The sequence below is a fragment of the Nanorana parkeri genome, unplaced genomic scaffold (assembly GCF_000935625.1).
Source record: "Nanorana parkeri isolate BGI_ZX_2015 unplaced genomic scaffold, ASM93562v1 scaffold481, whole genome shotgun sequence".
In the NCBI taxonomy this organism is placed as follows: Eukaryota; Metazoa; Chordata; class Amphibia; order Anura; family Dicroglossidae; genus Nanorana; species Nanorana parkeri.
In genome coordinates this window covers 736,018-752,283 of record NW_017306749.1, presented here as the reverse complement: position 1 = coordinate 752,283, position 16,266 = coordinate 736,018, and the positions used below count along the sequence as shown (strand labels likewise).

Sequence of the window (16,266 nt, the reverse complement as noted above, 5' to 3'; positions counted from 1 at the left end):
GGGGGGGGGGGCGGTAAAGCATACCCTGGGCCCTTTTGACATTTCTTTCATCAAAAGCATGTTTTAGTTAACTGCCTTAGGTGGCAATTAGGGGAATACCAGGGTGGTGGCTACAGGACTAAACTCTGCTCCGCTCCACCCAAAATGTCATTCTTCCAAACGTTCCGCTTAGAAGGGCAGTTCTGCTGAACAGATGTCTATAAAAGGGGTGCTATATACTCTACAGTACAGGTCTCTACTCCAATGATTTGCACATTCAATGTCTAGCTGGCTTCAAATCTTGTCATTTTATATTTCCTTCTGCCTGACCTGAGATAATAAAGTTTGCCTGAGTGATAATTACATAATGCACTCTGCCTCACAACTGAAAGTTGTTTTCATGGAACTACCATCAATATTTTCTTGTCCTCAATTATGTAAGGTCCATTACATGTTCTAGCGAACAGGTTACTAATCTACACTTTTGATCTATGTGCTTTCCTGTTTCCTTATAGGTTGCAAGAAAAAATTCATCACTGGCAGATCAGTGGCCAAGCATGTACAGAGACAAGGAACCCCTGTCTATTCCTCCTGGTCCGGGTGGGGTGAGCTTTTCCAGAGGAAAAGCACGTAGAATTATTCAGTGGCTGAAAAGTGACAGGTGATTGATATAACAATTGAAATACTGAGAGAGTAAAAGAACTCTAGGTAATATGTGATGTTTTTATTTTAGACAAGAATTCATCCGTGAGAAAAATGATATTGAGATTAAATCAGAGCATGACCTCCGTGATGGTCGAATAAGGTTTCCTCTGCCACTAAATGAGGAAAAGATAATTCCTATTTCTATCAGGAACACATCTAATGAGTCTGTGACTTTGGTCCAGTACAAATGTTTACGTAGGATGGGTACCTTTTCTTTCCATGATGAGTACAGTGTGTCTGCTTCTAAAACGTTACTGCTAAATCCAGGTAAGAATGGTGCTTTAGTTTGCATAGTGATAATAAAGTCAGAAGGTTTTTAAGCTATTTCAAATGCTGATGAAATCCCTTACGATGGACGCTGCTCCTTGATGTTTAGAAGTTGTGGTTTCCTGCAGAATTAGCTGGTTCCCCAGAGCACTTGCTCTTGATATTCTGATTTAGGGTGGTTTTTTGCCCTTGCAGGGTTTTATGGAGACACCCTTCTGTGTGTGCTAGTAAACTGTGTGTCATCGCAAACACAAAGGCACTGCAAAGCAAGCCATTCCCCTGCTTCCTGCTCCACCCTCCTCCCAGCTGGTAGATGGACAGATGCTGGAGACTGGTCCGTCCTTTGTGATTTTGTACTAGACAGGAAGGTCAGGGAGGCAGGGCTGAGTGAGTTGGTGCCAGCTGTTCAGAAATATGATGACTGTTCTTGCTTGGGAAAAAAATAAAATAAATACTTTGCTGGGCAATGTATATTTGTTTGATCTGGGTTAATTACTGAACACAAATGTTTGAGAGTCTAATAGTATTTTAACACACAAGATGTAGTGACAAATTTGTAAAATATCAGTAGTGTTATGTTGGAGTTAAAAGAGAACTATGGGGTAAGTGTTTTTCCCCATAGTTCTCTTAAGGATCATGGGAACCCGTGACCCAAAGCTGAGTATATTGCGAGATACAGCTCGCGGTATACTGAGACCGCCACAGCCGGGATGGATCCCGACAATGCTGTCGAGATCCACCCAGCTGCGTGAGTGACAGCTGGCTCTGCCTATCTAGAAGCAGAGCCAGCTGTGCCCGCCCCCTCATCCGCCCGTTTCTCCAGTCAGCGCTGGAGGATCGGAACGGGGAGATGATCGAGAAGTGAGCGACAGTATGTGTTCACTCACTTCCCGATCTATTGAGCCGACATGTGACAGTTGTCGTACCTCGGCTCGGACTATGAGGATGAGTGATTTTTCACTCACCTCACAGTTCTCCTTTAAATCCCAACTATAAGCAACTTCTTTTGTTCTTGATGAAGGCATACAGTTTGACTGCATAGTAACCATTAAGGTGCCCATACACTGCACGATTATCGTACGCGATCGGTTTTTCGTACGATAATCGAGCAGTGTGAACGGAGACGTGCGACCGTTTCTACTGTACGGTCGCACGTCTTCTGTCGAACCAGCATGTTGGAAAACCAGCCGGGAATCGTACGATTCTCTGCTGGTTAGAACGGTGCTCGGAAGACAAATGCTGAACGGGCCGGTGTGCGCACGCGCACACTGCCCGTTCAGCATTGCGGTCATCGGAAGCCCGCCCCTCAGGGGGGCGGGCTTGCGATGATCGAGAGTGCGATCTGCCTGTCCAAGATAGGCAGATCGTACGTTTTTTTAATCCCTTTACAACCATCGCAAGACTAAGGTCTTGCGATGGTTGTACAGTGTATGGCCACCATTATGCAGAGATTTTTAGGTGTAGCAAGTACCATATGCAACGATCTATTAAAATCTAAAAAGTCAGTCATAAAAGCTACCAATGTCAGATCATCCTTGTATCTGTACAGAGTTTTGAAGTCCATGATGTTACACGTTGTCCAGTCCTATAAATATAGGTATCCAAAGTAAGAGCTAGATGTGGTACTGTATCACCTAGTGATAGTTGTGATATAACCTAGTGTGGGTATATTATAACTGTATAAATGTTAAGAGGGAGCCCCAATGTAAAAAAAAAAAAATGTGGGGCTCCCGCAAAAGTCCTTTCAGACCCTTTAGGTCTGGTAAGAATTTTTTTAGGGGGAAATCCCAACGCCGGTAGAGCGAAAAAAAAAAAAGTGCCCCCCCCAAAACTCCAAATTCATCTGGGCAGATATTTTTTGGCATTCAGAGGGTGCTGAAAAAGCACCTTGTCGCCATGCCAATGGTTGTGGGGGTCTGTGGGCAGGGGGGCTGCTTTGCATTGGCTTACCCCCTTTCATAAAGGGGCACCTAGAGGCCACACCCCCCTCCCCCTCTTTTTTGTGTTTTTTTTTTAAAGATTTAGTAAGAATTTTGTAAGGGTTATGTTGTTCTGTGTGTTAATCATTTTACTGTATTTTTGTTTAACTATAATTTTGATAAACATTTGATCAAATATCATGGGATGTACAAAGTCAATAGCAACATAATTTTATTCTATCCTTCCTATTCTTTTTAGAAAATGTTTGTTTAGGTGGTTCTTTTACAAGCTGTAAGTGAAAAATGGAGCAAAAATGGTCTGGCCACCTGAGGTCAAAAGTGAGCTGCAGGGCCTGGCAGTTAAAGGGTCAAACACCTTTGTTTTAACTCCACTTAATTCAAGCCACTTTGTTCAAAAGCTTCTTTGAGCAAGCTCAATATGAGTTGTACTTATATGGCACCTGATTAATAACAGATTTACCTTTCTTGCTGAAATATTGTTTTGGATACAGTCTACTGATCCCTGATGTATTGTCTCACCAAAAGAATAATGAAGTCACCTTGTTTTTCTAGCTTGATTTTTAGATTTGGGGTCACTACAGCCTAGCTAAGCTGCTTATGGCAGTAAATTGATTATTTCCAAAATAATTCTTGTTGGGAATTTCAACACTTACCTTTCCCACAGAATGTATAACTGGTGTTTTCCAGCTCTTCCGCTGCTACAGCCCTAATTGAGAAACAACACCTTACAAATATTAGGGACAAGAGGGACATAGGGCACTGTCGCAACGGAAGTACGGGGGCTGCCTATGCTGGCTTCCCAAAGAAAATGCTAGTTGTATGGCTATGTCCAACCCAATTACTGTTAAATCGCAGACCCAGAACAAGCATCCTGTAAATGAGTGTCTGTTTTGGTCTGTAGCAATTACGTTTTCACATTATATTTATTTTTTCTCATTGCAGATGCTGTGTATGACATTCAGGTTCGTGCCTCAAGTGCTTTCTTTGGCTATTTTCCTGTAACCCTTGTGTTTGAATTCATGAAAAGAAATGGTGAAACCAAAGAGACTTTTTATATCGGGAGGTTTATATCTGCTGTGTCTAACAGTAAATTAGCAGAAGATCTGGCTCCAACTTCCAAATACGTTCCTTATCAAAGAAATCTACTTCAGAAAGTAGAGAGGATAGAGGTGGATGGCGTACCACCAATCGGGTCAGTGCCTGTTGAGAACTATTCTTATTCTCTGATTCTTCTTTTGGAATGACCAGTAAACCTAAAACTTTAACGAGAGCTACTTAATGTTCATAAATGTTTTTCTTTTTTATATTTATTATACCACCATATTACAATTTGCTTTACAGAATGAATGTACACATTCACACCAGTCCCTCACTTTGAAAGAGCTTATAGTCTCTACAACATATATATACAGTCGAGGCGTAATGTGTTTTGAATTTCAGATCATCTACCAGTATGTTTTTGGGATATGCAGTGGTACCTTGGTTCACGAACGCCTATCTGCGCGAACAATTAGGTTCGCGATCAGGAAGTTCGTCAACATTTTGCCTCCATTCGCGAACTCTGCCTCGGGTTACGAACACGACCGCGGCCATCTTCCCTGCTCTGACACATGGTTGTGGCTTCCTGCACTCGAGATTTCGGTCGCAGACAGGGCTGTGGACACTTACTGTGAAGCTTTTTTTGTGTGCTTTGTAGCACAGTACTGTACAGTATTACTGTATTCAATCCAGCATGGCTTCCAAGAAAGTGCAGAGCATTAATGAAGGGGACAAGAATGTGCAGAACAGTAATGAAGGTGACAAGGATGCGCAGAGCGTTAAGGAAGGTGATAAGAATGTGCAGAGCATTAAGGAAGGTGACAAGAAAGTGCAGAGCATTAATGAAGGGGACAAGAATGTGCAGAACAGTAATGAAGGTGACAAGAATGTGCAGAACATTAATGAAGGTGACAAGGATGCGCAGAGTTTTAATGAAGGTAACAAGGATGCGCAGAGCGTTAAGGAAGGTGATAAGAATGTGCAGCGCATTAATGAAGGTGACAAGAATGTGCAGAGCATTAATGAAGGTGACAAGGATGTGCAGAGCGTTATTGAAGGTGACAAGAATGTGCAGAGCAAGAATTGTGGTAAAAAGAAACTTGTGGTTAATTTTTTTTTTCTTTCATAACGGATTAACCTGATTTACATTGAACCCTATAAGAAAATGTGATTCGGTTCGCGACCAGAATCGTGGAACCAATTAAGTTCGTGAATCGAGGTACCACTGTAGAAGGAAACTAGTGCAAAAACCCCATTCAATCCAGCTGGTGTCCCTGGTGCTACTTGAACCCAGGACTCCGCATTGCAAAACAAGAGGGGCTAATACGTGCTCACCATGCCATCTACAGTATAACATAGCATTCCCTTTACGGAAATTTAAACATATTCCTTTAAGCAGCAATTAAATAATACTTTTTGACCCAGATAGAATTTGTCATGGTTCTTTAGTTACTCTTTGTTTTAAAGCGAGACTAAGCTGTGGAAACTCTTCCCCAAAGGGGCAAGCAGAGAACCAAGGACTGGTCACCATCATATTCACCAGCTTATTTTATTTCCCAATACTGACTTATCATGCATTTCTTTTTCACTGTGTCTCCTTGTGGAGGCGGCCAACTTGTTAGAACTTTGCTTTCTCATGTCCAAGCTGCCCCTTAAGCAGCAGAAGTTCTGAAATCACATATTCACAAAATAAATTAAGCAGAAACAGAGAGGCCTTTGGGTGCTCACATACAGCTTCCTATCCAACAAAGCGAATACTGGCATTACCATCACAAAATCACTGCCAATCTCAGGAAACACGCAGCCTTAGACTTCATTCACACTGAGCGATTTGTAGCGCGATTTCAGCTCAAAAATCGCTCAAACATCAGCTCAATGTAGCATGTCCCATGCATTTCAATGGAGCTACTCACATCTCACAGCTCAATGTCGCCTGTAGCTTGTAGCTCAAGCTTGTCGCTTGAACATGACCTATTTTTCGGTGGATTTCGTGCGATTTGGCTGAATAGACTTCAATGGTGTAGCTTAATCTCGCTGGACATTGGGCTACAGAAGTGTCACTTTTGCACAGAAATATAAGCAGGAAACAGGAAGAGGAATTATGTCACATTGGAAACAGACCAATGTAGCAGCTACGAAGTCCATGCCAAAAGTAGTGCTACGTTGCGCGACAATATGTGCACTGTAGCTCAATGTCTCCCAAAGTCACTCAGCTCAAATCAGCACTGAAAAAGCGCTAATGTAGCTCAGTGTGAATGGGGTCTAAAGGTGCCCATACACTCTACAACCCTCGCAAGACTATTGTCTTGCGAGGGTTGTAAAGTACTTTAAAAAAACGTACGATCTGCCCGCCTTGGACAGGCAGATCGTACTTGCAATGATCGCAAGCCCGGCCCCCTGAGGGGCGGGCTTCTGATGACTGCAATGCTGAACGTGCAGTGTGCGCGTGCGCACACCGGCCCGTTCGGCAGTGATCTCTCGATCATGTTAAAAACCAGCCGAAAATCGTACGATTCTCGGCTGGTTTTCCAATATGCTCAATATGCAAAAGTGGTGCGACCGTACATTAGAAACGGTTGCACGCCTTCCATACACTGCACGATTCTCATACGATCACGGGATTTCCCGCGATTCTCGTACGAGAATCGTGCAGTGTACGGGCACCTTTAGAGGATCTCACACTGCCAAAACAGTATATAGCTATGAAGCTGGAGCCACAGAAGTCCCTACGCACATGAGGTACACTGATATTTTTCAGAAGAATTTGAATCAAAAGGTACATTTTAAGGGCACTGCTTAAGCACAATTAACATTTGTAAAGTTTCTCTCTAACATAGCAAATCTTCATATTTTTTTAGTTCAAGTTCACTTTAAAGAGACCATGACACTTTAGTCCTGGGTTCATATTTTCGTAGTGGAAGTCACACTAGGAGGAGCGTTGAGGGAGCATTGTGATTATAAGTTTTTAGGCATTTTATGTCTAGTAAAATGCAAAACTCAGATACCTGGTAAAATGCTATTGTTTGGTGTAAGAGTTGCTCAGAAAGTCGATCTGGTATTGGATAAGATATGACATTTGTTTTTTGTAGAAAGCTTTCTGGGATTCAAATGCACTGCTCATGATTCAGATACATGTTACAAATTTTCAACCCAAGGGTACAAGTACCCATAAAAAATTACAACGCACAGGAACGCATACATACACATACATCAGTAGGACCATACACATACACACAATAGGTTGGACTCGATGGACATATGTCTTTGTCTATTCAACCTCAACTACTTTGTATATGCAACCCAAAATAACTTCTGTTAAGTCTTTTTCTGATGGCAACTGGGTGGTTTAGATTTAATTTGCTATTGTCAGACTTTTTTTTTTTTTTTACATGAAAAATCTTTTTTTTTATGTGCATGCTTCTAGGTCTTTCAGTTATGCTTTGGAAAGGGAAGTTCGTATTGATGACTTTTCTCCACCTTTGCATCTGACGTTCAGCATAAGAGCAGGAATGTTCTCAAAAGAAAAAATGCGAACTAATTCCACACCAACAATTACACTGCTAAGGTAAACTAAAAATAGCATTTTCATGAGATAGAATCTATGTAGAATTTTGGAAGGTTTGGTTGTAATCCAAGAAATGTACACAGAATAATTTAGGATGTTTTAAAATGTTATTTGAAAAACTTTCTGTACAGCTGTACATATGGTACGTTAATTTAAAAACACCTAGGCATGCTTATTTCAGCATTCGCCCAGGCCCCACTTATAGTTTAGAAAATCAAAAACAAGAGCACTCCCTTTTCCTTGTCAATGCACTGCAGGGTTGCTGCTCTTTAGTGCGCATGCTCCAACTCCCTGTCTGCTCTCTTCAGCTTTAACTCACCCTCCCCAGTGTTGAATTCTCACTCCCAACTACACACCATATGCTGTCCAAACACTAATCGAATTTTGGGCAAGCTCTGCTGATTCTGCTGAAATTCAAGCTTCAAAATTCAAATTAGAAGAATCCGACACTTGGTATATCCTATATTTCTCTTTCCCATATTTCTCTCTGCAGTTACCGCACATGTGTGAGTAGTAAGTGTAGTTAAACTTTTCGTAAATGGCTTGTTAAAATAAACATATAGGTGATAGGGTGTGAGATGTAATAATTTGCCTCTCTGTTGCAACATGTATGGTTACTTTATGCATTCTCATCTCAGGAACGTGCTGTTGTCGACTTTGAACTTCAACAATTATAATGAAAAATTCCACATGCTACTGCACCTTGAAGAGATGCAAATGGACATCGACATCCGAAGATATGATCAGAAACGGCAGATAATGCAGCAGCATCCAAAAGACAAACGGATCCTAATTCTTGATGTAAATATATTATATTTGCGATCACTGGAGAGATCCAGTTGTTGTTAAGCTTTTAACATGGCTGCCTTTTAGATATATTTTGTCAAAGGCCAGACGAATTCAGGTTTAAATCTCCAAAAAGAAGTTTACAGTGCAACTGTGCCCAAACCACAGTCTTTACATGCTCTTAACACGTAGTAAGTAAACCTTTTAACAAGCCCTCACTGACCTCTGTAGTTTAAAGTACTATGAACTAATTCATCCTCTTATCACAACAGAGGCCACAAAGTTGGGTTTCTAACATCTTACAGCATGTGCTGTTTATTTACAATAGAAGGCTGGCTGCCAAATCCTGACTGTCATAGAAAATAAGTGGAGAGGAGCTGTAATTTCAGTGCCTGTGTTGTAAACTTTGAAGATGAATATCACTGCAATGCATGTAGCTACAGAGGTGAATGAGGTCTTGTTTAGGCACTTTTACATATATATTAAAAAAAACAGTAAATGTTTTAATATGCATAGTCTTGACATAAGTGCACTTGGTTATTGACTGAAGTCAGAAACAACCAAGCAACTAGCATTTTCGGGAGATCAGCAACACTAGCCTCAATATTTCTCTTAGTACAGGTGTCTGTCAAAATGTAATATAGTCAGTTTGTTCTTGCTGGTCTGGGAAGTGACAGCAGAATTTGTAAAGTGAAGCAACATGTAACAAGATACTTTTAAGACAAACAAACAGCAATGATTTGGCAACATCAGCCCACTGCATTCCTTTTTATTCATGCAGCATACCATTGAGTTTGCTGAATATTTTTGTTTTGTTTAAATGGAACACATAACCCTAAAAGTGTTTAAGAGTTGTCAATGGGGTTTTTTCTTCCTCTCCTTTGCAAAGGTTCCTGGCGTGGCCGAAAATAGACCCTCGGTGTTAAAGGGAGACCACCTTTTTGTGAGTTTGTCTGAAGAGCCAGAGACACGGGAGAAAGTTTCTTATAAAGGTTATGTGCATGGTGTTGAATTAGAGAAAGTCAGACTTGGTTTTTCTCAACAGTAAGTATTTCTCCTCTTGTGTTCTAATATAGAATACGTAATTGCACTTTGTTGGCATTCAGAGCTTTGCATTAAAAGATGAATGCGTCATCACGTGCCCTTAAGTGAGTTAATCACATGCTTTTTCACATTATTTTGCAAAGCCTATGCAAAAACGCATAAACATATATCAAAATATGCATTCAAGCATTTTATCATACACATAATGATGTATACATTTTATAAATATTGATTTTTTTGTTGGCCCAAATAAAACCTTTTCCTTTTAATTTTTTTACCAGAGCTAATGTTTTTAGCAATATATCTAATGTACATAAAACTGACTGAGTTTTTTTCCCTACATAGTAATAAGAAATTAAAAAGAGGAAATACTACATATGTGCTATGTGCATTATAAATGTTCTTTAAAACCATTTTCCATCATTTCAAGCACACACATAGTTTAATGATTTGATTTTTTGTCAGGGTTAAAATATAATTTCACTCTCCTCTTTGGCGAGGCACAGAACACAGATGTCTTTAATATTTAGCTTTTCCCTGAACATCTTGCCTAATAAAAAAATTGCAAACATAATTTGCGCAGAAATGCTTTTTGAATGCTTTGGGTGAATTATAAAAATACAGTCATTTAATAATAAAATCTCAGCAAGACAAATTACGATAATAGTCTTTTAAATTCCTGCAATAATAGGTTTGTAGAAGGAGAGAATTTTTGAAAAATAAATGCATTGAGTGCCAAAATATAGAATAGGTGACAACTTAAAAAATTGCCATTTCTTGAAGCGCCTATTGGCAAGAACAATATTTTAAGGGGGGTTTTTACAAGTGGGTATTTTTTTTTTTTTGCGGTGTGCTTTTTCACTAAGCAAAATAGTATATGCAATGGCGAGGAAAGCCATTTTGTGAATAAATATTGTGTAAAATGACCTTTTCTTTGCAATCTACAGGTGCCATGGTCTCCTAAAAGTGTCAGAAATCCACACTGCAATTGCCAGAAATGTGTTTAATAGGCTATTCTGCTGTATTGCAGATTGTGTGGCAGTTCTATAGGCAGTGTGTGTTACAAAACTTAAAATAAGAAAGTAATTTATTTACAATGCAACACAACAGAACGTAGCCCTAGTCGGTTAAGCATTGGTTTCCATCAGAACTATACACATTCCAGTTTGGCTTTGTGATCCATCTGTTCTTGAAACACCTGTTAACTTCAGTTGCATATACTGTACATAATACATTATATGAAAGCAGTGCCGCGCTGTCAAGTTCTTCCCTCCAATATTTGCAAACAAATGTGAAATGCAAATAGTGAATCAACACTACTGTATTATCAAAATTGTGAAAAATATGTGAACGTTATCAACCGTAAATCAACACTCCCCCCAATGCATATACTGTAGCAATCTTATTTGTGATCAATCAACATTTAAGCCTGTGTCCCAAATTTGTATACTATCCCGTGAAGTTCAACAATAAGAGATGCCCTTTGCAGATACACTGTTACTTTTACCCTGCATGGTCAAGGTGGCAGTGTAATTTTAAGCAACACTAGGTAAAAGCAATGTAATCAAGTTCAAATGAAACATCCAATAATGTAAAGTAGTTGTTTTTTTTCCCCCTTTACATGATTAGATGTTCAAAGTGAAGCCAGGTTCAGTTCACGTTACCACTTTTCATATTTTATTACATTTGCTCTTTGTGTAAACTAAACAAAATACCAGTCTAAGGGCCCTGTCACACCAGCAAGAGGTGTGTTCCAGTGCATACGTCTTCTGGAATGCAACCCGGCCAGCTTACTTTGTTTTGGAGCGGGAGGGGGCGTGGCGGTGCATTGAACTCAATGGCACTGCAGCCACACCTCCCACTCGCGGTGCGATCGCCGGCACCCGAACGCGTGGCACATTAGTGCCTGCATTCTGGTCCATTGCGATCTGCAAAAAATGCTGCAGAGGCCGAATGCACTGGACCGCACTCTTGATGGTGGGACTGGGCCCTAATTCACAAATATAGCATGTTTGTGAAAGTACTAAGCTTTATGATAAGCTGATGGAACTTTTCTATCTCTATATGCAAATTCTATTAAAAGCATGTTATATTGCTAATAAATACTGTATTGTTTTGTTCATTAGACTTTTAAATAGATTTTTACCTGGGACACTCTTTGATGTTACATTTACCTTCAACCGCTTGCCACTGAGGATTCAGCACAGAGCCGTGAATCTGGCAAAAGAGAGAATGCTGGAAGATGCCTTATTTCCCACACATTCAGACGGGAAGTGTATTGAGAATGTAGACCGGCTAAGGTAAACTTTATAAAACACATTACTGTGATTGCAACTTTTGTCATGCCCTTGAGAATGAATGCATGTATGTATAAGTGTGTGTGTGTGTGTGTGTGTGTGTGTCAGTGAAAAACAGTGCTGCGCTTTTATAAACCCACAACAGTAAAGTCAGCAACCAAATACAGTGTAACCAATAAAAGCTAAAATGAAACAACTCCAAAAATAATTTGTGATAGAATTGCATAAGGTGCTATAAGTAAATGTGTATTAAATAATCGCAACAAAACAACATTGTCTTTAAACCAAAACAAAACACCGTGTTCAAGCAAACAAGTGCTGTCCTGTAAATAGGGGGTTTCCAACACTCCTTCACATACTCCTTCCACCAATATATTGCAATACAATCCGCTCCACCTCCCCTCGTAAGTTCACTCTTCTGGTCGGCTGCTCACCTTTCCTACTACACCAGGGGTGTCAAACTCAATTTCACCGTGGGCCGCATTAATCATGTTTGCCCTCAAAGGGCCGCAGTTGTCTGTATGACTATATAAATGTATCTTCTCTTTATCATAATAAATAATTGCCTCTGCATTTGATTATTACTGGTTTTAGTAATAACTTTATAACTAGCTCTGAAAGTAGAAGTCTAGGAAACATAATGTCAATTAGTGTAATAGTGCGGACACTCAGGTGGCTGTGCAGGTTCAATGGTGGGCTGTGGGGACTCTCATGTGGCTGCGTGGGGGTCTATGCTGGGCTGTGCACGGTCCTAGAAGGGCTGTGTGGTCTTACCAGGGGTCCCAAAGCCGTGTAAGGGGCCCCAACATTTCTGATGGCTGCCCTTGGAAAGGTGAAGAAGACACAGATCCACAATGGATGAAGCAGAAGTAGGGAGATGCATGCAGTGCAGGTCCTCTGGTGCAACTTCCTCTCTAGCATGGCAATAGAGAGCAGTAAAGTAGTGACCTCTCCAAATCTCACTCCAGATTTCGCATGACCAGCAGGAACAGAAAGCAGTGCCTCACACACGGCAGATATTCAGCTAGGCAAAGGAGTGTCTTGACACATTCACATGCAAGGAAGTGCACTGCTATTTTTCAGAAGGGATTCAAGACAAAGGGCAGATTTTTTTTTTTTTTTTACTCCTTAGGCACAACTTAACCTTGTTAGCTGTACCTTCAATTTTATGTCTGAAGGCACCCCCTGATTTAATGAAAGCATTGCATGCCTTTCTATTGAATATATATTTTTCTGCTTCTAATGTATGTATTTACTTTTGCCTGTCTAGTCTGTATGATCGAAATCTTGAATCAAATCCCGAGCAGTTCATGGCTGTTAAGCAGATTGTAAGTGGCATATCCAGACCAGCTCCATATCTCATATTTGGACCCCCAGGCACTGGAAAAACTGTAACTTTGGTGGAAGCCATCAAACAGGTAAAGAGAAAAAAAAGCTTAGCACTTTGTCTTGATACCTGTCATTTTGTCAAATGAAAATTAAAAACAAATCCAACTCATGCAAAATCAGCAGAAATAAAAGCAGAACTTTTTATTAATAAATGTTAATCCATTTTACCTGTCCCAGGTTTAATTCCTGTCCCTGCTAGCTCCCACTATTGCTGCACTACTATTAACGGTTATTCAGCCATAGCCATATGCAAGCTTATGTGATCTGAATACTGAAAAATGGCCTGGATGGGAAGGGGGTTTAACACCGCGGATGTCAAGTGTGAGAACAGTTTCACCAGACAGGAAGTGAGGGAAAATCTCTAATATCAACACATGCAGAAATAAAAGCATTTTTAGTAGAGTAGGGGAAGGCTAGAACCTCCTGTTTTATTGCTGTGTGTCTGTTGCAAATGTTTCAAATGTTTAAAATTCTCAAGGCTTGTAACTAGAGGTGCACCAAAATGAAAAATTTTTGAAACTGAAATAAAAAAAAGTCAGGCCAAAACCAAAAATGTTTTATATTTTATTTGTATTTATTTTTTATAAACGTTTACATTTTTTATATTTTTATTCATTTTTATTATTTATTTTTTACTTTACTTTTACGAGCTTTGGGAAAATATTGGGGGTCTAAACAGACCCCTGATATTTCCCTTTTAAAATGGAGAAAGAGATTGAGTCCTCAATCTCTTTTTCTGCATTCCCAGTTATAATTGAACAGGAGTGTTCCTGTTCATTCATAACATGAGAACAGAGTGTGTTTACTATAACTACAATTATGAATGAACAGGAGGTGATGTAGATCACTCCCATTCATTCATAATTCAGGATATAGTAACCATAATCTGTCCACCATTATTTACAAACTCAGCGATCACTGAGTGTTTGTACTTGTTCTCTTTCCTGACACGCTGTCACAGGAGTCAAGCGGAGTTCATCCTCCTGTGACAGCACTGGCTTTCTCTGCCCTCACTGCTCTCCTCTGATCTGTCACAGGTGGCTGAGCGGTGCGGGGAGGAGAGATGCTGGACACTTACAGCACTCTCCTCCCGTAGCGCTCGGCCGCCTGTGACAGTTTCTCTCCTCCAAAGAACACACCTTTGCTATGCCCCCAGGTACACAGTCTATACATTCTTAATATACAATATTGATTAAACCCTCAAGCCTTTTTTATTACTAGTGTAGCCACCTTGCCCTAAGTGGGATGATTACTTAAATTTGGTTTGCTAAGATTGCATTCAGTCTGGCTATAGTCTATGCTCATTTGGTTTTCCCTAAGGATTCAGTTATTGATTGCATCTGCCTGCTGTTGGGTGTAGCCTTGCCACAGAGCAGAGCAACCAATAAAGGCATATCTACAGTACTGTGCAAGTGGTTTAGGCAGGTGTGAAAAAATGCTGTAAAGTAAAAATGCTTTCAGAAATAAAAGTGTTAATAGTTTTTTATCAATTAACTAATGGAAAGGGAATGAACAAGATAAATCAAATCAATATTTGGTGTGACCACCCTTTGCCTTCAAAACAGCATCAATTTTTCTAGGTACACTTGCACACAGGTTTTGAAGGAACTCGGCAAGTAGGTTGTTCCAAATATCGTGGAGAACTAACCACACATCTTCTGTGGATGTAGGCTGCCTCAAATCCTTCTGTATCTTCATGTAATCACAGACAGGCTCGATGATGTTGAGATCAGGGCTCTGTGGGGGCCAAACCATCACTTCCAGGACTCCTTGTTCTCCTTTACACTGAAGATATTTTTTAATGACATTGGCTGTATGTTTGGGATCATTGTCCTGCTGCAGAATACATTTGGTGTTCACCACACGCCTCCCTGATGGTATGGCATGATGGATAAGTATATCTGCTTGTATTTCTCAGCATTGAGGACACCTTTGACCCTGACCAATAGCAGAAATGCAGCCCCAGACTTGCAAGGAACCTCCACCATGCTTCACTGTTGCCAACAGACACTCATTATTGTACCGCTCTACAGCCCTTCGACAAACAAACTGCCTCCTGCTACAGCCAAATATTTAAAATTTAGACTCATGAGTCCAGAGCACCTGCTGCCATTTTTCTGCACCCCAGTTCCTATGTTTTTCTGCATAGTTGAGTCGCTTAGCCTTGTTTCACGTCGGAGATAGGGCTTTTTGACTGCAAAGCAGTAGAAAAATGGTAGCAGGTGCCCTGGACTGATGAGTCTAAATTTGAAATATTTGGCTGTAGCAGGAAGCAGTTTGTTTGCCAAAGGGCTGGAGAGCAGTATAATAATGAGTCTCTTCAGCAACAGTGAAGCATGGTGGAGGTTCCTTGCAAGTCATCGTACTCCTGGTCCAAAGACCCTATACACTGTGAAGCTGGAGAGCATTTGGTGAGTTTGGAGTTCTGTAATCCTGCAGCCTGCAGCCCTATACCCTCTCTCCCTGTTTTGCTGTTGGTTTCTAATAAAGCACACATCCCACATTCTGGCTAAGGATCCATCCCCAAGGTGAAATGTTAGCCCCTCCTGCCCCTAGAATCCAGGGCGTGCTACAATAATTTAATTTTATACAGGCTTTTCAAAATAACAAATGCAGCAATATAAAGTTTAAATTAAAGGTTTTGTGTATAACACTTTTGATAGTTAAATAGTACATTGTTATAGAAATCTATGCATCAGACCAAAAAGGACAACTGAGGAAAGAGGAACAGAGGGACTTGGTTCTAAATGAGGGACAGTTGAAAGCTATGCTATTCAGCAATGCAGTCAACTAACTAGGTCTGTAATTACATTATGGGCATATTATAGTTAGACGTGCATATTGCAAGTATAGTGCACCACATCTGTCTGTTCCTGCCAATTTGAATGACTTTTTTTGTCATATGGTCTTCCAGACATACGAATACCAGATCAAATGACTACATGAAGGAAAATTTACAGTTACAGGTTTTTTTTTTCAGTATCTTGGAATGTTTTGTTCAAGTACTGCAGAAGTTTTGTTGATCAGAAACTTGTATGTTATTTTCTGTACATACAGTTATTATAGCTAGCAGTAGTCGATCACATTTGACTGGACTTGTTCTGTAATGTTGAAGCTCATCCATGCTGTTTATTCAGTTCTAAGGTACCAGATAATATCCCAGCAATTAAAAATGCACAGGTAGCTGTCACCATGGAATGTGTCAAGGCAGATGTTGGTTGTCCAAGAACAGGATGGGGGGGGGGGGGGGGGGGGG

The 16,266-nt window shown here is 40.4% G+C and overlaps 1 protein-coding gene across 1 annotated transcript in view; it reads left to right on the top strand.

Moving 5' to 3' along the window:
- The window catches only part of MOV10 (Mov10 RISC complex RNA helicase), a 34,081-nt gene that overhangs the window by 1,067 nt on the left and 16,748 nt on the right, over positions 1–16,266 (top strand). Inside the window, exons 2-9 of the mRNA XM_018560848.1 lie at positions 495–640; positions 713–951; positions 3,834–4,083; positions 7,354–7,494; positions 8,133–8,295; positions 9,170–9,324; positions 11,451–11,624; positions 12,892–13,039. Coding sequence (XP_018416350.1) covers positions 537–640; positions 713–951; positions 3,834–4,083; positions 7,354–7,494; positions 8,133–8,295; positions 9,170–9,324; positions 11,451–11,624; positions 12,892–13,039 — 1,374 coding nt within the window. The 5' untranslated portion in view covers positions 495–536. The remainder of the gene's footprint in view (positions 1–494; positions 641–712; positions 952–3,833; positions 4,084–7,353; positions 7,495–8,132; positions 8,296–9,169; positions 9,325–11,450; positions 11,625–12,891; positions 13,040–16,266) is intronic.